General features: G+C 32.7%; 1 protein-coding gene across 5 annotated transcripts in view; it reads left to right on the top strand.

Annotated features, from left to right (window-relative positions):
• LOC143257576 (protein GDAP2 homolog) overlaps nucleotides 1-26,528 on the top strand; it is a 65,086-nt gene that overhangs the window by 11,489 nt on the left and 27,069 nt on the right. For all 5 annotated transcript variants that reach the window (XM_076516460.1, XM_076516464.1, XM_076516461.1 and 2 more), the window contains 3 exons: nucleotides 19,443-19,585; nucleotides 21,720-21,873; nucleotides 24,844-24,932. In XM_076516460.1, the coding sequence (XP_076372575.1) occupies nucleotides 19,443-19,585; nucleotides 21,720-21,873; nucleotides 24,844-24,932 (386 nt within the window). The remainder of the gene's footprint in view (nucleotides 1-19,442; nucleotides 19,586-21,719; nucleotides 21,874-24,843; nucleotides 24,933-26,528) is intronic.

Raw genomic sequence — 26,528 nt, 5'->3', positions numbered from 1 at the left:
CTACAGAAAGTCCTTTACAGCTTGTATTACTGTGATTTTTCTCTTAACATTGTAGACTAGATGTAAACATTGGTTTTATGCTACTTATGTTGTTTTACCTTAATTTTTTTTATGAATTTTACTAAATTTACTTTCATTTTAACTTTTTACTGGATTTTTGGTGCAGATAGACTAGCTGCTTTTTGCCATAAAACATCAAATCAACCAACCAACCAACATTTTACCATTTCTTCATTTCACTGAATTCTTTGACAGTTTTTTCATCATTAAAGCTACTGCTATTACTGAACCCAATGTTCACAATTTGCATTACTTTGCTTACATTATATGATTGCAAGCAGGCTTCGAACTTATTAACTGTTCTGTTTTGAAGAGAAAATCCTCCTTCACAGGACAGTGATGTGACAAGAGAAGTGAGAAGCAGATATGCTATTACAACAAGATCTGGAAGGACATTCATCATTTCAGGCACTGCCTCACATGTTGCTTACAAAGTCTTGAGAGAAGATTTAATGAACACTTTCAATTAAAAGTGTTTACCTTTCATTTGATCACATCATTTAAAAGTAGCAGCACTTTTACATCTTCACCCTCTTGAGATGTTGTCTTTGCTTTAACATCAAAGGAACTATACAAAAATTCAACTTCTTTCTGCCCTTAACTCTGTAAAGTAGATCTTTGAGCTTTAAAAATTTGATGATTTAAAACCCTATCCATGGCACTGAGGAGACATATGGATGTATCATTAAACCTTTAACAAAGGTTAGCTCCAGTCTGAGTCAAATACTCCTGAGACTCCTGCTTAAAACTTCCTTCTGTTCTGCCTCTAACTTTACATACTTTATTCTTCTCATCAATTTCTAAAGCATTGAGAGCCCTCTGCAGATGAGAACCTGCCTCAGTATTAAACTGATCCTGAGATACAGTAATGCTTTTAATGTATCGAAGAAAATAGGACACATCCAGATTATCTTTCTGAAATTAAGCACTCAACTTTGTGAGGAAAGCCAAAGAATCCATAAAAAAAAATTGGTACCAAATAGAAATTTTGCAGTCTTAACTGTCTTGATCAAGCCTATTGCCTCAGGACTGCCTGCTTGCATGGAATCTTGCTCAAGTGCAGCAACTAATGAATTGTCTTTTAGTGCACTATGGAGAGACAATAAGTGAAAGTAGATTGGTTGTTTGAGGGTGATCTTGACAAGTTATTTATCTTCTCTTCCAGTCCACTTCTTGCAGAGCCCTTAAGGTGTTGTACCTGACAGGAGAGTTGGGACAAAAGTGATATATTTGTTAAAGTTTAGTGTAATACTCTCTAAACTCTGTAATGGCATCACTTGCACTTGAAACTGTAAGTGCCAAGCTGTGACTTGGCCAGGATACATGCTTAAGTATATCTCGTATCTATTCCGACAACTTAGAATCACACTGGCCACCACCAAAGGAAAGGCATGTGGCCATGGTCAGTTCTATTCTTTTGGATTCCACAAGATACTTTTTAACAACCACAATTTACTTTGTCCTCCTCCTTTAATATGAACACAATTGATATCCACCATTTATAATTTGCAGTTTAATGAGTTTGGCATACACACCAAGCTACTTATTGACCTACATATAGATGCTTTCATCCACCAGTAAATGATTAATCATGAAGCAGTTGATTAACTTTTCAAACACTTCATTAACAGCTTCCACCAGGTGTGACTATGGACTTCTGTAAAAATCCACACTGCTTTCACCCTGGAATGGTATGGGTGTATTGCATTTCTTTAAAAAATCAAGAAAAGAAGAATATTTTAATGTGTTCTAATTATTTTAAGGTCTATCTATTAAATTAAATTTTTAGGCTGATCAACAAAGTGAAGTGCAAAAAAACGTTCCATGCACATTTTAAGATGACCAAGAATGCCCCTCCTCCTTTCCAAACAAAAGAAATTATAAGCCAACCTGAAAGAAAGAAGAACATTATCTTAAGAGTAGTGTGGCTGTATAAAACCTTTGCTAGCAACATTAGGAATAAAGTTATGAAAGTAATTTTCATGTCGTAAATCACAGATGTTTCTGTAAATCTATAGGCTAGAATTGAACAAAAAATGTAAACATAATGAAAATTCTGAAAAATTTTAATTTGTTTTAATTGAAAGAAACATCCTATAAGATGAGATCTAATAGGCTAGGAAATTTTGTCACTGCAAGTGAGATCATTAAATAATTAGTAATACAGTACTGTGGAAAAGTGGTAAGACAAAAAAGTATTTCGTCATTCTTTCCACTTTACGTGGCTAATTCTTCCATGCAATTAAATAATGTAAATGAGCCTAGGTGAGAATACTTATTATTTAGAATTCCTGTATACTTGTACCAAGGACATGTCATAAGGATTCTGCTTGAATGAACATACTGATCAAAGTTAGGGTCTGAGATAACTGTCGTGCAGTGTCTTACTATATAGAAAGAAGTTGTCAGGGATCTAGCATATGGTATCAGCATATGTTAGAAAGAAATTAGTTTAATAGAACTTTACAAATAAACCTTGATAAAATAAAAAAAAAACAGTGCTTAACATTATATGTTAAGTTTTGTTATGCCACATCTTAAAAAGCATAAAGAATTGTCAGTAGAGTTGAGCATTCACCTAAAAGCTACATGTGATGCTGGTTAGACTTTCTAACAAATTGCTGCAGAATTGAAGTACTCCCCAAATACCTTTATGTACACCCTAGACTGTGAGACTGAGACAGATAAATATGTAAATAGGAAAGGAAGAGGCAGAACACCTAACTCAACATTACTGGTGTTAAGTATCTTTGTTTATATAGCCTTCAGGGCAGAAGGAAGACTGCCACTGATCTCAAGCATGAGATAAATGACCACATATCAAATGACAGAAAAGTGTCCATATCTACAGTATCAAAAATGCTTGATGATAATGGAATATTTAGTCGGGTAACAGTTAAAGAAACCTTTACTTTGATACCCAAATATTGTCAAGAGACTGAATGTTGATAAAAAATATACAAGAATTGGATTGTTTATGATTGGAAAAGGGTGTTATGAACGGACGAGTTCTGGTTTGAAATATTTGGTTCAAAGGGTAGATAGTATGTTCGATGGTAGAAAGGTGAAATATACTCACCTCGATGCATAACACCTCCTGTCAAGCATGGGGAAGGCAATATAATGGTTTAGGAGTGTTTTTCTGCTGGGGCAACAGGAGCTATTTGCAAAATATATGGAATAATGGACCAGTGCAAGTATCATCAAATATTGATTTATCATTGTATACCCACTAGTTTGCATGTTACTGACAAAATATTCTACCTACCCAGAAGATAACTCCAAACACTCGCCAACCTGTGTTGAAATTACTTAGCTAGGATAGAAGCTTATGGAGTTGTTCCAATGGAGTAACACCCCCCCCCCTCGGTGCCCTGATCTCAACCCGATTGAGTGGATCTGAGATTAGATATATCAAAAACTTGAAAAATCAAAAGTTACTTCCAAAGAAACTTTATAAAAGTTTATTATAGACATCTGGCAGTAAATCCCAAAGGACACTATGATTACATATGTTGCTACAATGCCTGAAAGACTGTCTGCAGTTATTAAAGCAAAAGGGTGGCATATAAAGTATTAACTGTTTGCTGAACTAAAGCACTTCTACTGAATTCATATTGTACTGTGTATGAAGATTAATAAAATTTTGATATTTTGCCCATGATTTACCTTCCATTGTTTTTTGAAAGAAGCCTCAAATCTAATTTTTGACTTTCTACTAACACTTCTCCAAGGTACTGTACATGTATTTATCATCAAGCTGCAGTGGTTCTTACCATGGAGCCCCTGAGCAGTTGTAATAAGTCTCATACACAAGAAATGCAAGCACAGTAAATATGAGTGAGGTTTACTTGTAATTGGTTTAATGCTCATTAATAGCTTTCTACGTTATGCTTTACCTGAATGTAACTATCAAAAACTGTGACATGCACACGTTGACCTACCCAAGGTGAAAGGATTAATCGTGTGGTACTTCCACATGACTTTATTTTAGTGCAATTTATTGTCATTGATGAAACTTGTTAGAAGTTGATTGTAAATGGCTGTGTCAAACTGTATGCTGTTTAGTTCATTATGGTATAAAGTTTAAAGCAAAGTACTTATGCTTGTTTTGTGTATGGGGCATTTTGCAGTGTGTATTTAGTAAGTGTAGGGGCAGGCTCAAATATTCTGCATTCTGACAAATTCTTGTTCATACAGGACCAAGTAGAGTGGGTTAATTAGAACTCTAAGAAACTGGAGTTGTGCACAGTGCTACTATGTATCTAAGAACAACTAGTGGTTCAACACTACATTTCAAAATTTACTCGGATAGCACCTCTTCATTTTTCATCTATGCAAAGTACTCATTACATTTCTAATAGGAAATATAAATTTAATAATTTATATATTTTACAAAATTATACTTTGTATAACTGTATAATTATACAGTTTTCTGTGTGTGCCTATGGTTTGGGATTTAAGGCTTGCTTATGCTACCTGGCATATCCAACTGATTTGATTTGCAGTGAGGGCTTGCTGGCTTTCTGTGATGTAATGCTATGTAATATATATCATTCTGTGTATTTGTTTATAGTATTGTTATATTTACTATTTATACATTCAACTTAGTTTGATATCAATTTGTATATATGTAAACATTTAGTTTAGAAGTACTGGCAGATGTTTAACAAATTCCTGAGCCTGACAGTTCTAACAGAAATGTTTCTTAGTTAATATGTTTCAATTGATAATACAAGATATTTGTATGAACCAGCTGATTTATATTTCATGTCAGATAATTAGTAAGGAGATCCCAGCCACATGTATTATTATATATCTTGATTTATGATATATATATATATATTATTATTATTATTATTATTATTAATATAATAAATATTATATATTTTATAATAGGTATAATTCTGTTATATAATTTTGAGTACTAAATTGTATTTACACTGCATTTTGCTTACGAAAAACATTCAAACATATTAGGTGATGCAGTTGTTGTGAACTTGTATGTATTTGTTCAAGAAGAATATTTACAGTGCCAATAAGATTTTTTTAAATTAAATAAACACATAAGTTACAAACATTCTCATAAACTTAAGGACTTAGAAGAGAAAAGGTAGAAAAATGGTCAGAAGTAGAAAAACCCAACTCTTAGAGCCTTAATTGTTGATAGTAACAAGAAGTTTAGTCAATTTAGAATAAATGCAATTGCAACTGATCTGGTCATTGAAGAAATGCCTTATTTCAGAATTGTTTAATTGCAACCATTGTAACTCCTTACAGCCAAAACCCTAACTTGCAAAATTAATGATATGGTGGGTGGGGACAGTGGAGATTGAAATGTTCTTTCTTACTTTGTTATGGATACCCCTATTCATGAAGAAAAATAAATAAATGAGAAAAAAATGATAATTAGTTAATGGCCATGATTGGATGGCTTTTCAACACTCATCATCATCATAGTCCATTTCTGTACCTAGATTTTTCATTTTGCATTCATTGAGAAATTCTCAGGGCAGCTGTCTCCGTTTTTTTTTTTTATTATTCAAAAGAGATTAGAGGGGTTTGCTGGCTCACTCAAGTCAATAGGAATGTTATGCTCTGGAGACACTAAATGTGTTTTAATTCAAGGAGTGTTGGGGATATACCCATTGAAGTTACTCCAAATGCTACCCTGAATTCCTCAAGAGGAGTTATTGTTGAGAGGAGCTTAAAGAACATTTCCAAGTCAGAGATCCTCATTGGTTTTTTCCTTCAACAAGTTTCTGCAGTTTGTTAAATCTGCACTTGCAAAGCTGGATTATGCTACCTACTAATGTTCTGATTTTGACATTTGTCATCACCATATTCACTTGCCTCAGTCAAGGCAGGTTATCTGAACTGTAAGGTACAGCCATACATTTCCAACTCTCTCAGATGTTTCTAGTGTCAGCAGTTCAATCACTCAAAGACATTATGTCATGGATCTTTAACATATGCTCCTTGTGGTGGCAAAGACCACGACACCTACAAGTGTGAACTGTAACCACACTGCATTAACTGTAGTAGTTCACACCTCTCTTACTCTCATTTTTGTATTCTAAGTGGATGGAGGAGAAAGAGGTGCAATGTTTGAAAACTAAACTATTTCCTACCCAGAGGCTTAGAAGTTATTGTTCCCCACTTCTACAGTGAGAGTGCAGACAGACCTTTCTGTGTCTCCAGCAAAGTCTTGTGCAAAGCATCTGAAGAGCCTTTTGCCCTCCATGGTCAAAAGAGTTGAAGAGTCCACGTCTCTTCCCATCTCTGTCCTCACCACTTCTTCTGGTGGCTCCCCAGGTCCACTTCCTTGGGCTCCAAGTTTGGGCATTTCCTTGGGTCTATTTACTTCTCTGGCCTCGAGATCCAGAACAATTATTTGTTCACTCTCTTAATTGCTGGAATCTTCATCAACAGACAAGAAACCCACCTATTCAACCCAGGGCAGAATCCATGGAGGTTGAAAACAGAAGGGCTTTCAATCCAATTCTCCTTCACCTAAATAAAAATGGCCATTTTAATAAAATGGAATTGTCTAGGTTTTTATTTGAATATATTTAACATTTAAGGATTTAATTGATTCTTATCCTGTGTCTCTCTCCTTACAGGAAACATTTCTGAAACCTGCTGATGTAGTCAACTTTCAGTAGTTTTCATTGTACAGAAATGGCAGGTTATGTGATGGACGAGTGCATGGAGTGGTGGCACTAATGGTCATTCAACATGTGCCTGCCCTGACTTTGCCACTTTATGCACCCTTGGTGGTTGTAACCACCCCTTTTTCCTTGAGTCATACCATAACTGTTTGTTCTCTCTACCTATCTCCTGAAGAGACCTGTGATCAGTCAGACCATGATGTCCTCATTAAACAGTTACCGTCTCCTTTTTTTAATCCTGAGGGATTTTAATGGACATAATCCATTCTGGAATGGTGGTGATATTGATCAGAAGGGCCGTTCCTTAGACCACATGCTCTCAGATCGCAACCTTTCTCTCCTCAGCACTAGTTCTTACACTTATTTTCATGCACCTAGTCAGTGTTTTAGTGCTGTTGATCTCTGTCTGCTCCCATTTACTTTTCTCTTACTTTTTATGGAAGGTTGGTGACCCATGAGGCAGTGATCATTTTCCTATAATTTTGAGAGAGACTGGCTGTGGTCAGTGCCACAAGATCCATGTGCCTTGATGGAAGCTAGACCAGACCAACTGGCACTCTTTCACTGCTCACAGAACTTGATCCTGCTATCATCTGTAAGCCATCAATAGATAACTGTTTGGCAGCAGTGATTAACTTTATTGTCCAAGCAGTTGTTCAGTGTATTCCTTGAACCTTAGAATTTTTTGCATGGTATCCTTATTTGTGGTGGAATCCTGCTTGCCACATGACACGGAAGGCTGAATAACAGGCCTGGGATACCTTTCATAGGTATCCCACACTTTTAAACTTCATTGCTTTTCAGCGGGCACGTGCACATTAGATAAGATATCAAAGCAAGAATGAATCTTGAATTAAGTACACAACTAGTATCTTTTCTACCACCAGTTCCAAAGTCATATTGGACAAGATTTGGAAAGTCAGTAGGAAGCATACTCTGCCCCCTTTCAATCTTGCTCTCAGATAGCCAGGAAGTTGCTGATGCCAATACTCTCAGTGAAAGCTTTTCTCGTGCATCTAACACTTCTGCTTCATCCCCCACCTTCTTAGCTATCAAGATTTGGACAGAACGATTGCCTCTTTCCTTTCGGGCTGATTGTCTCTATATCTATTACTGCTTCTTCACACTGATGGAACTCAAACTTGCTCTTCATCAGTCTAGCAGCACATCAGTCAGATCTGATTACATTCACTACAAGATGCTGCGCCATTGCTTTCCTGCATTCCTTGATATTCTTCTGGTTGATTTTAAATGGACCTAGCAAGAGAATGTTTTTCTTGGTACTCGGAACCAGACTACTGTCCTCCATTTTCCTAAGCCTGGGAAGGATCCCAAGATTTCTACAAACTACCATCTAATTGCTTTGACAAGCTGTCTTTGTAAGATCTTAGATAGGGTTATTAATGTTCATCTTGTTTGGTTCCTTGAATCAAACAACCTATTCTCGCCCACCCAGTGTAGGTTTTTATGACAGTGCTCCACTGTAGACCACCTGATTTGACTTGAAATGCCAATCAGGGAAGCCTTTGTCAAGCGACAACATCTTGTTTTTGTTTTTTTTACTTTGAGAAGGCTTATGATACTATGTGAAGGTATGACATTTTGCAAGACCTCCACTCATATGGGTTGCATGGCCATTTGCCCATTTTTATCAAAAATGTTTTAATGGACCAGCAGTTACAAGTTTGTGTGGGTTTAACACTTTTCCATTCTTACCTGCAGGAACTTGGAGTCCCTCAGGATTGTGTCTTGAGTGTCACATTTTTATTATAAAGATTAATGTAATTACTGGACAATTCCATTCTACAGTTGCAGATGGACTCTTATCTCGATGACTTCCACATTTTGTGTCAGTCATTGAGCATAAGGTTTATTGAGTGACAGTTAAAGACTGCCCTCAATCTTTTACTGAAGTGGACTACAGCAAATGGTGTTACAATTTCTCTCACTAAAACTGTTTGCATGCACTTTTGACACCAACAGGTATTAATCCTAATCCCGAGTTGAAGTTGTGCTCCCTGTGGTCCTGAAGGCAATTTCTTGGGGCTTATATTTGACCATAAGCTGACTTTCATTCCACACATTCTGCAGCTACACAAGAAGTTTACAAGGTTACAGAACATCTTCTGTATTCACTTTACCACCTTTTGGGGAGTGGATCAATTTTCTATGCTAAAATGTCTAGATGTCTAGGATGTCTAGATAAAAATTTCATACCAGAGGAAATTCAGGATTCAATTTAAGTATTTTTTTGTAAGTTTATAAATTTAAGAACTTAATAATATATTACTAAAATATGGACTATTAACTATTTTTTTACTATATCTATTCATATGCCATGATAACATATAACTTGTTAAAACATTGTGAGAGGCACAGACAAATGATGCCTGTATCGAGAGAGTTAAATAAAGATACATCTGCATGAGTTTACAGGGATCGAAATATTACATTTCTGCTTTCTGGAAGAATTTAACTTTGCTTGAGAAATTTCATCTTTTAGTTTGGTTTTCATGATCACGAATTCATGGGTCCCTCCATATGTTTTTTGTTATAATCAATGAAAGTGAACATATTGCATGGATTAAATAAATAAAGAATTCAAGAGGATATGAAACTATATCTGAAGGAATGTAATCTTTCTGGTAGCTGTTCCTTAGGTGAATGTATTTTGTTTCATAATTTTTACCTCTAGTTTGTATGTCTGTCTATGTAACTTTTTTCAAGTGGAATAGAATTTACCAGTCTATCACATAAAGCATAGCTTAAACCTATCATTCCCCAACTATGCTCTCAGAGAAAAGGTGATATCATTCTCATCCTAATTCATTACAAAAATAAAAATAGTGAATGAAATTTTTTTAATGATCATTCCTTAAAGTATGTAGTTCTGGAAAAATAAAATATTTAATTTGAATTTCTTTTCTTCTCTTTCTCTCTCAGTTGTGTGTTTTACATCAAATACTTATCTGATTTCCTTGTTTCTACAATGAATTCTGAGGTTCATGTATGACTTTGGGTGTCATACCTCTAGACTTGTATCACTATTTTTGCAGGCTGCAGGTTGGGAAGATCCATCATTGGATTTCTTTGCTATTATACATCGTGAGATTGATTGTTGTAAGGGTCAGTTGTCTTCTGAACTTGGCTCACTAATCATCCTAAACAAGCTGAACCTATTTGTGTTAGTTGACAATTTGATAGGTGTTTTACTACAGTATTGGCTAGGAATAATATTGGAATTTTCTTTGTGATTTTTTAGGTATATTATCCTTTATCTAGTTACCAGTTTTTCTGATTCTATGTAACCTTCATGTTGGCTCATCTATCATTTTCAGTTCTTGTTTTACTTTCACTGTAGTTGGGATTTTGTATGGGTCTCAATGTGACCTTGTTCTGGGTACATTTGCAGCCTCTTTCTTCTCAGGATTTCTGTGCTTTTTTTTGGTATGTTTTTTATCATGTGTCAAAGACTTTGGAATCTTGTGTGTGTAATCTATGTGTCAACACTCAACCCATTCTCCTTTGCTTGTGTTAATTATTATTTATTTCACCTAATCCAACCTTAGCTGATATAAAAAAAAATTCCTGCCTTTACATTTCTGTCTATTGGTTGTCTATTTCTGTATTACTTTTATAATAATAAATAAAGAGCATGCATGTAAAGCAAGAACAAATTCTGATATGGATCTTTCTATCTTTCTGGGTACTGATTGTCTATGACATTTAACCCATTGTTTTTATACTAATAGTAGTACTGCACTAATTAATTTTTATTTAATTAAATAATGCACCTAAGAACACAAAATAATAATGTGCTAAAAGCAGACAGTGTCTCATAACTATTACAGTTTTTCTGACTTTCTAACTACCTGACAAGACCATTAAAACTTCATATAATCTCATCAATGTATGTCTTGTGGAATCAAGTTTGAACTGAAAGTGAAGTTCACAGATTATTTTACATAAAACAACAACATATGTAATTTGATAGATGAAAAACCTTGACTTTCTGTTGGTTTTAAATAATACCGTATTGAGTATCAAACAGAGAACTACTGGCAATTTCTGAAGGATAGGATGTGACAGGTGGGCATTGCAGGAGGGGTTTGGTTGTCTATTTCATGGTTATAATTGAAAGCTATGAAAGATATGCTTTGCCTTAGTGATAATGATATTATAATAAGCAATTTACATTAACTTTCATACTTGTTAGATGGGTTGCAAATAAATTAGAAAGAGGGGGTGTCAAGAGAGCAAATGTCAAAATTCTCACACTATGGGAAATTATAGATTTTTTTAAAGATTGCATTGTAAAAGAAAGAACTTTCAACTTTTATACTATTAAGAAATGAATTATTAGCTTTTTTTCTTTATTGGTATATATGAAAAGAAAATAGTTTAATTAAATTTTGAATGTAACTCACCGAAAACCTTGTGACGTGCACAGAAAAAGATACTTGTGGAGATAGGGTTAATACCAGTACTGTTTCTCTTTGTCTTTTTCATGTTTTGGTGATAATGCATTTTTCTATTTGTGTTCCTAAACTTTGGTACAATTTCTCCATATTGAGCTGCAGTGAGCAAAGTCTGTCATGTTTTTAAAAAGTCTTTTGAAGTCATATCTCTGGCTTTAGACTAATTTAGAGACTGGTCAGCAATAGGCACTTTGAGTGGCTAATAATGGCTAGAGAAGTACTGTATATGAAATTATTATAATTATCATACCATGCCAATATTGCAATACCATATCAAGATAGTTCTGCTAAGACTTGCAACACATCATATATACATCTTTATATATATATTTTACTGTTTGTTTTTGCAGGATCTTCTCCACTGAATAAATGGCTGAACATGTAAGTAATGGTGCAGGTTATTCCAATGCAGAGTAAGACACACTCAAGTCAGGTGATGAGAAACCAAAAAATGAGGTATCTTTTACAACATTTCTGATATCTGTAATAGCAAGACAGAGTCTAATGAGGTTTGCTTTCTCCCCAAGCATCTTTGGCATGCAGCACACATACACTTGATTTGGTACTAACTAGTGATGTTTAAAATTCTTTGAACAGTGATACATTTAAAAAGTCTCATGATCAGCATTTGCGAAGGCCCATGTTCTTTGAAAAGAATGGAGCCTCAGCAATATGATAGCTGACCTTATACAACAAAAAGTGGGTGAACATTTGTTGTTCCATGCACTATGTGGTGGAAGTTGATATATTTAGTCATGTGAAAAGTGCATTCAGATTAAATAGATAGCATTGGGATGTGTATTCTTACTTAAATACCATTTGAAACAGATGAATCAGTACATGTTCTGACACTTAATGTTTCAGAGTGTTATTTGCAAAAAAAAATGAACTTGCTCCTAACCTGACGATGATCGATAACAACACGAGAAACTGCTGACGTGTTGAAAATTTCTTGTAAGGCAGTTTCACTACATTTTAATAAGTTAAGAATGGTGAACAGATACAATATTTGGATACCACACAAACTGACTGAAAAAATTTACTCGGTAGAAGTTGGGCCTGCGATCACTTATTGACACATAATGAGATTGAACCTTTTCTTTTTTTAAAAAAGAGGTTAGTAACAGGTGATGAAAAGTGAATTGTTAATAACAATGTTCAGTAAAGAAGGCATTGGACAAGACAAGGCAATTTACCACTATGCATTTCCAAAGCTAGCTTGTGCTCAAATAAGGTAATATCTGTGCAGTAGGATTGTCAGACAATCAGACTATTAACACTGATAAATATTGTTGGCAACTTGACCAGTTAAGGGCAGCATTGGAAGAAACACATCCTTCACTAGCCTATAGAAAGTTAATCAAAGAATACATAATCATCATATACCACCTGTAGCCCACATTTGATTTACTTTAAAGTGAAACTAAGGTCTGTATGAGACTATTACAGACGTTGTATATTTGACCAAAGTTAAAGATCCTTATGGTAAACCACTTCAGACTTGCAAGCCACATGTTAATGCTTTAATTTCAGGAATTAAGAAGTGCTTTTGAAGCTGCCTTTGCCAACGAGGATCACATTCTCACAGCTGATTTTCACCCATTTATTAAACTGATTTGGATTAACCTGAATGATAGGAAAGAAAATATAAAAAAATTATGATTAAAATATTTCAGAGAAGATGGAAAGCAGTGGTGATGAAGGTTCAGTAAGTGATTTTTCTTCATTTTTGAGCATCAGAGGAGACTAAGAAGAAGAGTTTGTTGTGTGCTTTAAATAACAGGCAAAATCTGCAAGTAATTTGTCCCAAATTAGCAATCATCAACTATGTTTTCTAAGTGCAGAACTGTCTCCTTCTAAAGATATACAATCATGCATGTTCCTATCACCAGCTTTTAAAATTCTTAATTTACTTTAATATGCCCATTCCATCTAGAGCACTTGTAGAGTGCTTTTTTAAACAAGGAAAGTTATTTTAAAGTCATAAAGAGATGTTTAATGGATAACAGTTTCAAGAAATTGATGCTACTAAAGTTAGGTAACAAAACAATAATAAAATTGAACAACTAATAAGGGACAAAATGTCTTCTAATATTAAAGATGTACTACTTCATACGAGCTTATTAACTCATTTGTTATTATTACTTTCATCATATATTTTTGTTACTTGTTATTTAAGTGCTACCACTGAATGTATCGAAGGCTCTATAGTTGTTAGCTGTATTTCTATAATCACTTGCAAATATATTGCTATGCTGTTCTGAGAAGTTTGTATTATATTATTATATCAGTAAAACATTACCTTTTACCAATAGGTTTGTTTTTCATTCTTTCATTATCTATTGACAAAATAAGTTGTATATATACTTTAAAAAAAAAAAGTTTCAAAAGTGGTGGTTGCCAGTGTATTCATAAACATATAGTGACAAAGTACTACCAGTATAGTTTCTTTGCTGTAGCAGTAGTTACAGTAGAATTCCATGGAAGAGGTATCACACATGGCTGTGATAAAAATCACCTAAACATAGTGAATAAGTGTAAATAAGTAAAATGTTTATTGGGTTACCTTTTATTTAGATACAGAAATAGAAGGAGGATTATCGGTCATTTTTGAATATGTAAATAAAACATAAACAAATATGTTATTAAAACTAATCCAACTGCTTGTTATCTTGCTATTTTTAAAATTATTTCTACTGGCTAATCCAACCCAATGAAGTTCATGACCCCAAGGCGACCATCAGAGGTTCTTTACTGTAACTTTTAATATGTTTTGTGTATCTTCATGAAGTTTGGCAAGCTTTTGGTAAATATTACAAGTCTTTTGTATGCAAAATATTTGATTTTTTTAAATCAAGTATTTTTTATTAAAAATTTATTCATGAATGTATGAAATCAAAGTGTTGACTGCTCTGAGTACAAAGTTGTTTTTGTGTTAAGTTTAAACACACTTTTCTTCCACTGAAAATTTTCAAATTTCATTCAAATAACCTCAGAAGCCTTAATAAATGTAAGGTATTGTTTTCTGTAAAACTGTGTATTCTATCTGTTATTTTCTCTGCCCTAACTTTATACCCATTTGGTCAACTTGATTAACCTCATAACCATCGTACACAAAAAATGAAATGAAATTGCCCATTTTTCTTTCTATGACTGCAAATTGAAACATGAAATTGTAATTATTTATTCTATATAACAAGGTTAATAACATTATACATCTGTTTATACTTAATTTTATTGTCCTTTAGAATGTATTTAACTCTAGCTCTGAGCTCAATCGAATTGGCCAAGTTCATGACTCTAAATTGACCTTTATAGTTTTAATACTATAATTTCTGATATGTTCTTTGTATCTGCATGAAATTTTGCAAGGTATTTCAGTAAGCATTTCAAATCTTTTGACAAAAAATCAACATTTTTAATGAAGTATTTTCAAAATTTCTTCACGAATGCATGGAGTCAAAGCATTGATTGGCTCAAATACAAAGGGATTTTTTCATATTTGAGTCAGAAGTACTTTTCTTCATCTGAAGATTGTCATATTTCTCTTTTGTAACCTGTGAAATCTCCTAAATAAATTTTTTCAATAAAACTTTCATCTCTTATTTCTACTATCCTAATGCTAGGCCAGTATGACTAGAAACAAAATACGAAATAAATCAAAATTACCATTGTTTTCACTCTAGAATGGCTTTGAATTGTAACAGGATATAACATTTCTTTATCCCAAACAGCTTAACTCTTGTCACAGTGGACATCTATTTTACTTAACTTTTATTGTTTTATTATCCTTTGAACCATGTGTAACTGACAGGGCTGCCAAACAAGTTATTAATCACTTGGAGGATGTGTATCTCACATTACCTTGTCAAATTACACAAGGCATGGGCTTCTTGTGAGATTCTGATGAGAATACATCATGAAAATGTTACCTAATCTAACCTTATGTAACAAACTAAATTTCAGATTTATATATTTTAGTTACTTTTATAATAATAAAGGATACACATGACGAAGTAAAAAATAAGAAATATACTGGTTCTGATCTTTTGCTTGTTGGTTGACTGGTTATGAAATTTATCCTAATTTTTTATACTAATGATAATACTACACAAAATAATTTTTTTATTAAATTAAATAATGCACCTGAGAATATAGAATAATAACATGCACAAAGCAAATTATTTTCTTTGATTGTCATTAATTTACTTAGTTTTTTAACTGTGCAATAAGAGCCTTTAAAGCTTCAGCTAAACTTCGTGAAGTGAATACCATGAGAGAAAGTTTTAAACTGTAGGCAAAATAGACAATGCTCCATACAAAAAACAACATAATATGTCAGAAATATTGGTAATTTGTGAAAGAGAGGATGTGATGTGTGGGTGTGGCAAGTTGGTGTGAATTTCAAGCTAATGGCTCCATAAATGTATATACTATAATTATGTATGGACTTCTTGGAGGAAAACCTAGAGAGTAAATATCACAATTCTTGTACAAGAGTAGATTGGAGCATTTTTTCAGATATTTCCTTATAAAATTAAGAACTTAAAACTTGCATTAAAATCTGGCTTGTTAACTGTGTTTTATTGCAAAGTTTATTTGTGTATGATGATAATAAAGTAATTAAATTTTGAGGATAACTTAAATGGTTGTGATATACATACTTTGACTTGACTGTAGTGAGGGGGTTAGAGGCTTTTTAGTTTTGATAAGGGTTAGTTATCAGTGACTGTAAATATGAATATTAAATAGACTTTATGAGTAGAATTCAGGTTGCATGTTTACATTCTTATTGTACATCTATCACTGCTACCTTTTTATTGTTTATAATGTGGTCTCGCATCAGAGGATACATGAGAACTTACTGTTATTATAATAAATTGGCAAATAACACTTTTTAAGCATAATGAAATTTTATTTTGGGTGTGAACATATTCTCTCAATATCAATGATATCAGAACAAATTTCTAAATGTTGCTGAATAAACTGTTAAAAAAAAAGCATTTAGAACCTGAAGTAAGAGAATAAGCTATCTGAGGCAGCTTCAGTTGACATGAGTTTAGGACTTCTACTCAGTGTTATATATCACATGAATAATGAACAGACCCTTGATTCTATTTTGTTGGTTATCCTAATCTTGTGACTTTCATTAGTGCTAAATCAATATTAGCACTTTGAGTTTCTAATTCATAAGAAGCTATAGACTTTGTACTTGGACATCACAAACATCTAATTTGAAACAAGGATGCATTTAATATACTATGTGACACAAAAATTTACATTTAGGAGTTTTGTTTTAATAATTACTTTTAAATTAAGAAATCAGCTAATTTATAATACTGAAATTTGAATTATAATCTATGTATTATGTGATGTCAAATTTATTGGCATACATTCATAAAATAGATCAATAAAATTTTGAATGTAAATTTATAAACGTGATGATGTGCCATTTTACTCCTGACCAAAGGAATAGTTGTAGCAAAAGGGTTAAACACTCGTGTATGTGGTGATAGTCGGTTCTTTGAATTTCATCTTACCACTAACCTGGTAACAAGAAAGTTATTAAGATTGAGTTTTCTGAATGACAGTTTTGTTACCATTCAGGTTTATCTTCTTTAAACATGGAATCTTGGTTCCTCTTGAAAAATGATGATGAATGAATGTGCCAATATTCTTTACATTTATATTGTAAAAATCTAAACCATGTTTGACCAATTTTATTTTTTCTTTGTCAACAGTGTGTCCTTCTTGCACCACTGTTTCCCTGTCATTCAAAGAAAATATCTTCTTTAGTTTACCATTGCTACAGGGTTAACATTTATTCAATGTATAGTTTTCATTTTCTACACTAAAATGACATGATTTTATGAAATCTTTATAGGTTGAATTTGTTTTGTCATGTTTGTGAACAACTTTGTATTCTCATGGTACATACATAAACAGATGGAATGTGAAATTTCATTCATTTAAGAGTATGTGCTTTAGCCTTAGGTAGTCAAATTATGATAGTTTCAAAGGTGCTTCTTTTTGGCCAGAATATAATATGCTTCACCTTCTTACATTTCTGTGCGTGTTTTTTTTTTTTCATCAAGTCTGTCTTTTCTGGAGCATGTCATGATATATACCCCAATTGTAGTAGGCAATGACCTTCTTCATGACTTTTAGCAAGGCACTGTCTTGAGGCTTTTATTCTTGTTGGGTTCTCACCATGAATGGCAAACCAAGTGACCAGGCTAGCTGAATAGCAACAACATATTATTTGGGCTATAAGAAAAAAATGTGTTTTTTACTGCTAGATTGTGGTGTGGCAGATGATGAATGGATGGATGCTGCTTTTACCCAGACTGTGATGTGGCAGAGGATGAATGGAATGATGCTGGTTTTATCCAGATTGTGATGTGGCAGATGATAAATAGAAGGATACTGGTTTTGTCCAGATTGTGATGTGGAAAATGGTGAATGGAAGGATGCTAGCTTTATCCAGACTGTAATGTGGCAGATGGTGAATGGAAGGATGCTGGTTTTAACCAGACTGTAATATGGTGAATGGAAGGATGCTGGTTTAGGTTCTGATAATGAGCTTCATAGTGATACTGATTGCACTGTTTCTAGATTGTTTCTTTTTTCTCCATAACTTTACTGATTCTGGACCTCTCTGCTTGTTACTTTATTTCTCATTTATGGTATTTGCTTTTATGTGCTGTTTTCTTTTACATTCTTCATCATTGGCTAGAAACTGAATAATTTTTCTTCCTATCTGCAAATGAAAAGGATAAATAGAATAGTTTCTGAAAGGTCCTTATGCATTATGTGTGGCTCATGAGTATTTAACATCCATAAACAATTAATTAATTATTATCAAAATAATTGATTTCAAAAATCTTAATTGTAATTATGATAACTTTTGTTGAAATGTCTTTGCAAGTTTAACTGAAGAAAAAAGTTATTAATGTAGTTATAAAAACAATTATAAGGAATTTTGTTAGAGGTGTTACAAATTTGTACTGACATGAATGGAAGCACTGAGGTAAGATATATATACACACACACACACCTAATTATCACAGTGTTTTATCCTATCTGCTGATAAATGTACATGAAAATTACAATATTTTTTTTTATGACTGCAGGATGTAAATATTCACCATTTCAGTTAGATTGCATTTAGTGCTAATATGGAGCTCTCCACCACTCGTAGTGTTTAGTGAGGTTAGATAGTTTGCTTTTAAAATGGGTATGACACTAAAGGGAATGCTGCAATTCAAAATCATCTTTTGTACCTCCATTTTAATGAAATAAGCCATATGTATCTATGACAAAAATAGTATGTGTTTCATGCATGTGAAACTTTTTAAACTTCATTAAACTATGAAAAAATGAAACTAGAAGTAAGGAAGTGTGGATGACCTCACTATTTGAAAAAAAAGTATTTGGGGAATGGATCTTTCATCTCTCAGAACCCATCTCAGAATTGTTTTGTTATAGTTTTGTATGAATATTAACATTTGTTTATAAGCACTTAAAGTGTTAATTTTATTACCCTGTTGAGTGGGGACTTGGAAACAGCCTTAAAGAGTTTCAGTACTTGCCATTGACACCCAAGTTTTGAAAATGTCACTAAATAAATCAATTAGTGTGTCATTTTTGATCAAACCATCCACCTGAGTGTCTTTTATATTGTGGGTATTTGTTAGTTATCATGGGTTGTGGAGCAAGTTTAACTTTGAGACACCCTGTATATGGCCATCAGATCCACTCAAAACTTTATATACCTGACTTCATACATAAGTAGTCTGGGTTGGTCACTGTTTTAAGTACTTTATATACACAGCACTGTCTTTGTATTTTATGAAATTTATGCATTCAAATAAAAAACCTACAACTAAAAAGAGGTTTTATGTGTGAAATGTGAATATTGTCCTTCTCCTGCTGTGTATGTGTGTGTATTCTTTTGAAGAATTGTGACTTGTGAGGAAAGCTAACAATGGACTGATGATAGGCCAGTAACAACTATAGCTTGAAAATATTTTTATAAATGTGTATCAAGGGATGCGTATACACGTGTTATATGTGTATGTGAGCAACGTTATAAACTTCTGTATATACACCTACTGCACAAATATGTATGTAACACACTGTATACAGTTTTTAAATTTTTTTCATTAAACACTTATTTGATTCATGTATTTCTTTATCCTTACCCATGTATGCTGTATTTGCTGTCTTTTAGGGAAGGAGATTTATCATGTCTAAATGTTCAGGCTATTGTGAATTCAACAAACGAGACATTCACTGATAAAAATCCTTTAAGTGAGAGAATATTACAAAGAGCTGGTCCCCAACTTAAACAAGATTTGTATACAAATATTAAAGGTGAGAATAAATGCTTGCTTTATAATACAAAATATGTAACAGTTAACAACTTCTTTTAACGGTGAAAGTTATGGTCAGTAGTTAAATCAATTCTTATGAACCTTATAAAATAAAGATGGAAATTAATGAAGCTCAGATATGGCTTATGTACTGAATTAAATGGCTTTTGAAGCACATCCTCTAGCATACAGTTGCCATCACCTCCATTTCTTCCTTCACTTGCCATTTGGAAAAGCAAGGCTATCTGTTGCTGTTGATCATCCAGGATGTGCTCTGACATCATCAGCACACAGATATGAAAGTCTGTTCATGAAAATATGTATTTGATAATTTGTTAAATAATATTTGAAAGTATTAAACCTTCACACTGTTGACAGAAATATAAAATTTTAAATGTAATTACTGCTTGTGAAATGAATGCTTACTGAATTATGGACTGTGATTGTTGGTGGGCTGAGATCAAAGCCTGTCTGTGGGGTGCAAGGGAAGTTGTGCTTTTTTTTTACAGATTACAGTCAATATATTATCTTCATATGAAATGTATTGTTAAAACACATGTTGGCAGTGCTGTCATGATAATTTACCAGTTTCATCCTATTTGTTTCATATTTAATCACAATATATGATTCAGTGATTATATAGAATTTAGAAGTCACTTAAAAACTTTATTCAAATGTTTTACTTTACACTGTTTGTATTATACTCTGTGAGTATATCTATAAGTTATAGTACTAGTATAATACCATGCACAAAATTAAGTAAATTGATTTGAAAATTCCACAAATACTCCCAAATCAAAACACCACAAAATAATTTTGTAGGTCTATGCATGTAAAATTACTGTTTTCAAAAATATATATCAGTAACCTTAAGATGAGAAAATTTATGAATATACCCTCTTATTTAAACTGAGCTGATGTTTTAAATTTACAACAAAGGTTGGAGGAGAACAATCTGAAAAACAGTGAGTAATTGAGTAAAACTTTAAAGTTAGGAATTGAAACTGTGAAAAATTAAGAAATATAAAAACAACTGTAATACAAGTATTTTTGTTAAATTCTTTTTTGTAATATATCAAGTGAAATGCCTTCATTTGTCTGTACAAGTACCGTTAAGCAGTTAGAAGTGAGGCCATTGAAGTTTTGAGTATCACTTTCAGCTGATAGAACTGGTGCTTTTTATAACATTTGGTTTCATAGTTTATATCATTTAAGTTTAGGAAAAACTGTCATCAATGTAACCATAAAATTTAATGATCAAATTTTATATTTTAATTAGCATATAAAACATTTGATATCTTTCTATGTCTGTAGTTTTGCTGTAAGGTGGTGTTATGTATTTGTTAAGATAATATATGCACAATTCTGGTCATTTTTATGCCAAGAACACTGACAGGTTGACAACCCAGTAACATCTCATATCTAAATATAATTATAATTATTAACAGTTAAATCAAAAATAAATTATGTATTTTATTCATAAAATACTTGAAATAACAAATGCTTTCATAGTAGAAAATGTAAACATATTATTTAGACTACAATTTGTTTTTCAATAAAAGTTGTGCATACAACATTGTAAAAACATTTTCCTACTTTATAAATTTTCAAAAGCATAAACCATGCAAAAAGATACTTCAAATAATGTTCAATATTTCAAAACATGTAAACTGCTGTTTGATTTTTTATAAATTGCTTGTTTTATATATATATTCACCATTAATGTCTAACAGTGCCACAACATTGTCACCATATATAATGCAATACATTGTGGGTTTTACTAATGCACAGCTATTCAGCAGTATTGTAGAAACATCATGCGTTAGCTGGGTACCCTGGTCGAGACGAGATGAGGTCTCCCATGGGTGTGCCCCTTTGGGGACTGTTTGAAAGACGTTCCTCAAGGTTTAATATTTGCACTGGTCCCACCACCATTGCACTGTGATATTCTAGTCATTCTCTGTGTGAAGATGAGGGATCATCTTGGAAGCTAAAATTTCCCTTCTTGAAAATGAAATGTGTTTCCAATGGATAAATTTTTAAATGAGGAATATGTTAATTTTCAGTGTTTGCTGTATTTGACCATATATATTGACTAGCACATTCCATTGCTGTCTTTATTTTTTGTCATTTAGGCTGTAGGACAGGAGATGCCAAGTTGACTAAGGGATACAACCTTCCTGCTCGATATGTAATCCATACTGTTGGTCCAAAGTTTAATGTTAAATACCAGACTGCTGCAGAAAGTGCATTGTTTTCATGTTACTTCAAAGTTTTACAACTTGTAAAGTAAGTTCTATATAATTTACAAGTTATAACTCTTGAATTAGAGGCTTCATAAATAGTTAAGATACTTCAATGGTGGTTTAACAAGAAAACCACAGAAATATATATGTAAAAACAGCTCGTTTTGGTTGATGAAATATTTTACAATGAGGAGCGAACAACGTTTCGACCTTCTTTGGTCATCGTCAGGTTCACGATGAACCTAAGTGCCACAACCATCGTCAGGTTCACGATGACCAAAGAAGGTCGAAACGTTGTTCGCTCCTCATCGTAAAATATTTTATCAACCCAAACGAGCTGTTTTTACATATATATTTCTCTACAAGTGGGTTTTCTCGACATCACTGAAGAAAACCACAGGTTTATTTGATACCCAAACAGACTTGTATTTAGTACAATATGCAGCATGTAGTTGGCAATGAATCCAGGATTATTAACTTTAAAATAATCAGAGCATTACTTTTCTAGCCTTATCTGCTGACCCTAAACACAATGGTCAGTATCTATTCTATTCTCAGGAAAGTAAATGTTCAAGCTGTAAGTCTGTGTACCTGCTTTTTAGATCAAAAGTCACTCACTCACTTCGACTCAACTAAACTCTGTGTAGAACAGTCTTCTTTTCACTCCTGCTGTGCTCTGTATAATCAAAAACACCTTGAGTGTAGAAAAAAAGTGGAGCTAAAAAGGATTGAGTATGTAATTTAGCAGAATTAAATAAAACTTGATGGCCAAACTAGCAGCTTCAGCTACAGTATTAATAAGAATCCATTCATTACTTACCCAGGCTACATTTTTTGTTCAACAGCTACCAGTTTGGCTGCCTATTTTAATTTCATTCCTTGAAGTTGCATGCTCAATTTTTTTTTCTTCAAACTAAGGTGTTTTTGATTACATATCGTTATTTTTTTTGTCAATACACATTAACAAACCACAGCAAGTAAGAAAGTGGCATTATTAGTAACCCACATTAGCTTTAGGATCACAACCTTGTTATTTGGAACAGACCTTTATTTTCATAATTATGAGAAACCCAGACCTTTACTTTACAGATCTAACCAGACTTTTTTAAAACGTGGTAGTAATGTTTTCCTCCCTAAAGCAATATTAGTATCTTTCTTTATAGTAATGCCATGGAATTTAGATTAACAGTTTCTTGTCGTTACCCCTATATCAAGCATCATTATTTATGCTAATTGCTTAAGCTTTAGGCTTATATCACATGATGCGAAACACTCTTTTGTTAATATAATTTAATACAGTTTATGTAGAAAAGTTGACAGTCAGTATGATTCTTTTAAAAACTTGAGTTAGAAACTGCTAATCTAGTTTGGTAGGTCTAACCAATACTTATGTATCTGCATTTCCTTTTATCTTTTTGTTTTATTACTCTAATTCAGTTTTCTTTAATCCAAATGACAAAAACTAAAAACAGCCCACTTTTACTGTAAGGAAAACATATTAACTTTAAAATAATCACAGCATTACTTTCCTTGCCTTATCTTGTAAGCCTAAAAACAATAGTCAGTATCTGTTCTATTCTCAGAAAAGTAAATATTCAAGCTACAAGTGTTATTATTAGTGGCTTTTTCCATAGATGTGCTTAAAAATTTTCATCAAATTTGAGAAATAACGTTGCATGTATGGCTTATATTTACACCAAATGAAACTCCTAATTGTAGGTTGAAAAGATCTATCAGTGTACCAAATTTGAATAAAGAACATGAAAGCTACCTAAATTTTTCTATCAAATAAAATTTCTGTACTTTTGGTTCAAAGAAAGGAGGAATGAACTCAATCAAAATTGGAGTTGTTATACCTCAGGTATTTATTAATCGATTGCCTTGAAATTTGATATGGGAAGTAAGAGCAAATCCACTGATAATATGTGATAGTTTGGGTTACCACAGTCCCAGATACAAAAGATAAAAAATATTTAAACTGTCATTCCTGTTCACAACACACTGTATTATCTTGTTTTGGCCACACAATGTGCTGCCTTGTGTCTTAATTCACATTTTGAACTAATATGGCTAGAGGTAAGTAGCCTGTGTTTGCTATGCTAAGTCAGGTTTACTACTAGAGCTTATAACTTCGGTGTTTCTTTTATGTTTCAGCACCTTTCTTGACTGTAGGATTCTTTGTCTTTATGTTAGTTTAACAGAAATATTTTGTTTTTTATTTATTTAGTTCAGAAATCATACACAAACTTTATAAAACACATAAATCCAAAGTGAAACTTTCAAAAATTAGAGTACAAAGCTTATCACTTACAAAAAAAAACGGTTAATAAATATGTGCCTGGTCGGGAATTGATAAAGAAATCAGGAAAAAGAACCAGAAGATAAAACCTAATTTCAAAATAATAATATTCTGTACTTAAACAACTACAAAGTCAATAATAGTATCAAGTAATATTCAGCAATAACACATTTTAACTATATTTCAGTGGTTCTTGTTCTCTTCCCTTGTATTTAAACTACCTTACATAGTAACTAAATCTAAATCAAATTATTTCTTGTTCTTCTTGATTTCTGTACTTATATTTAAACTTCCTTGTAGTTTAATCTAAATCAAATTTGTTCTTCTGGTTCTTATTTTCCACACTTGTATTTAAACTCCATAAACTAAATCTAAATGAAACTAATTCCTATGATGCTTGTTTTTCACATTTGTATTGATATGTTTGTGTACATGTGTGTGTGTGTGTGTATGTATAAATACATATATATTGAGACTCGTGAATTGTAGGTTAAGACTGATAAACGGTGTATCCCCACTGCAATGTGGGTCCTACTTCTTCAGTCACCTCTAATACCTAGGTTATTTTTATAATCCCACATTGTAGCTTATACCCTAGGATCTTTTTTTAATAATGCAGTGCATTTTGTTTAATTTTAATGTGTTTTGTTTTGGCTTAAAAAATTATGGTTATAATATAAATGTAAATACGTAAATATATATTTAATTTTTTAGGGAGTATTCTCTGACATCAGTGGGAATGTGTGTTATCAACTGTATCAGAAGAGGTTATCCTCCATATGAAGGTGCACACATTGCATTAAGTTAGTATCTCTTCTACTTGTATTCTTAGATTAAGAGTTATATTTTCTATAGCATGTTTAGTTGTGTTAATTGTTTGTTGTATCCATTTAAGTTTGTAAAGAAACTACCAGTATCATTTAAGAAATGTAGGAGTGGTATATATTGACAGATTGTATGTTTCATGAATATTGTTTATATAAACTCCTAGATTTGATGAACCTTGTTTTATACTTGCCTTATTATGAGTAATATGAATTACAGAAAGGATTTTTTCATAATGTTTCCATAGGGCATCAGTTGGGTGACCTCTCTATTAGAGGTGTTTCCAAGTCTTTATTATTGCTCTTTTTGTGTAAATGTAACAGTAAAAGCTCTTAGTAAATAACATTATTTACACAGCACTTAGTTAAATTATATGATAACTTTTAAAAAATATTTGTGTCAGTGTGTACAATACATGTGGAAAGGAACCATCTGCACATTCATGTTTGGTTCAGAATTAATTCATGAGGCAGCATGCTGTAGCACTTGCCATGTTTGGTAACCTGAATGTTCTATGAACCATTTCTCTTAAAAATACTGAGCTATTGGTGTTAAAATACCAAGGAGCCCCATTCTGAGGAACATTTTAATGTACAGTTGTTAATAACTTGTGTCCTGTATATACTGGCAAAGGATGTTTGCTCCTTTGTAACAAAGAATGCATTAAAGAATAAACCTGTAGTTTTTAATGTAAATTTGCCACCTTCCTATATTTAGCATTTTTATGTTTTATTTTGGTTTTTTAATACTTGATTGCTGTTTAGACTGCATTTAAAACCTGCTTGATGCAAAACTATTAAAATATGTGGTAATAATTTAACCATTTTTGAAATTGCAAGTTTATAATATAAATTATAACAAGTTAAAGAACCAGCTCACCAGCTTTCGTATCCCTATATGCTCTAGTAAACTGTAGACATGCAAGCATATATTTGATTTGGTTGATACTTTAATACATTACAAATTGTAAGCAGTTACTATTAAAAGGAATTGCCATAAGTTTGGAAAAAATTATCAATATTCATATCCATTGAATCATTTACTTTTCTTTCCAAGTAATGTGTTTATCTATGAGATATCATAACACTTTCTTTAATAGCTATTACTTCATGTGCAACTGTTATAGAATATCTTGTATGTGCCACAAGCCTTGAACAATTCTGACATATACACGTGTCTACATGTATTGTGCCAGCTTGTGACAAATTTTCATAATTCTGTAGACCTAAACCAATACGAAGGTGACACAACTTCCATGTGCAGTAGTCCCTGTTATTAGTAGCACATTATCATTAGCTCATTCCTTCCTATGTTTTTTGTTTATTGTCAGCCTAATTGTCTGATTTCTTTTTCTTTTGTGCTTCATAGTTTTTGTTCTTGTTCCACTTCATTCCATCCATTTAATTGCAGCTTCATTTTTTCTAGCTTTGGTTTCTTTCAATAATGTATGCCATGTAAAAAAAAAAAATAAGTAGAGGGAAACATTTTGTTTCAGACATGAAGTGACTCAGTGGTGACTGAAGGCAATTTATCTGTTTATGGACCTAACATTCTGTTGTTTTCCCTTTAGCTTA

The sequence above is a fragment of the Tachypleus tridentatus genome, chromosome 7, assembly GCF_004210375.1.
Source record: "Tachypleus tridentatus isolate NWPU-2018 chromosome 7, ASM421037v1, whole genome shotgun sequence".
Taxonomy (NCBI): domain Eukaryota; kingdom Metazoa; phylum Arthropoda; class Merostomata; order Xiphosura; family Limulidae; genus Tachypleus; species Tachypleus tridentatus.
The sequence above is the reverse complement of the archived record's forward strand: the minus strand, read 5'-3'. Positions and strand labels throughout refer to the sequence as shown.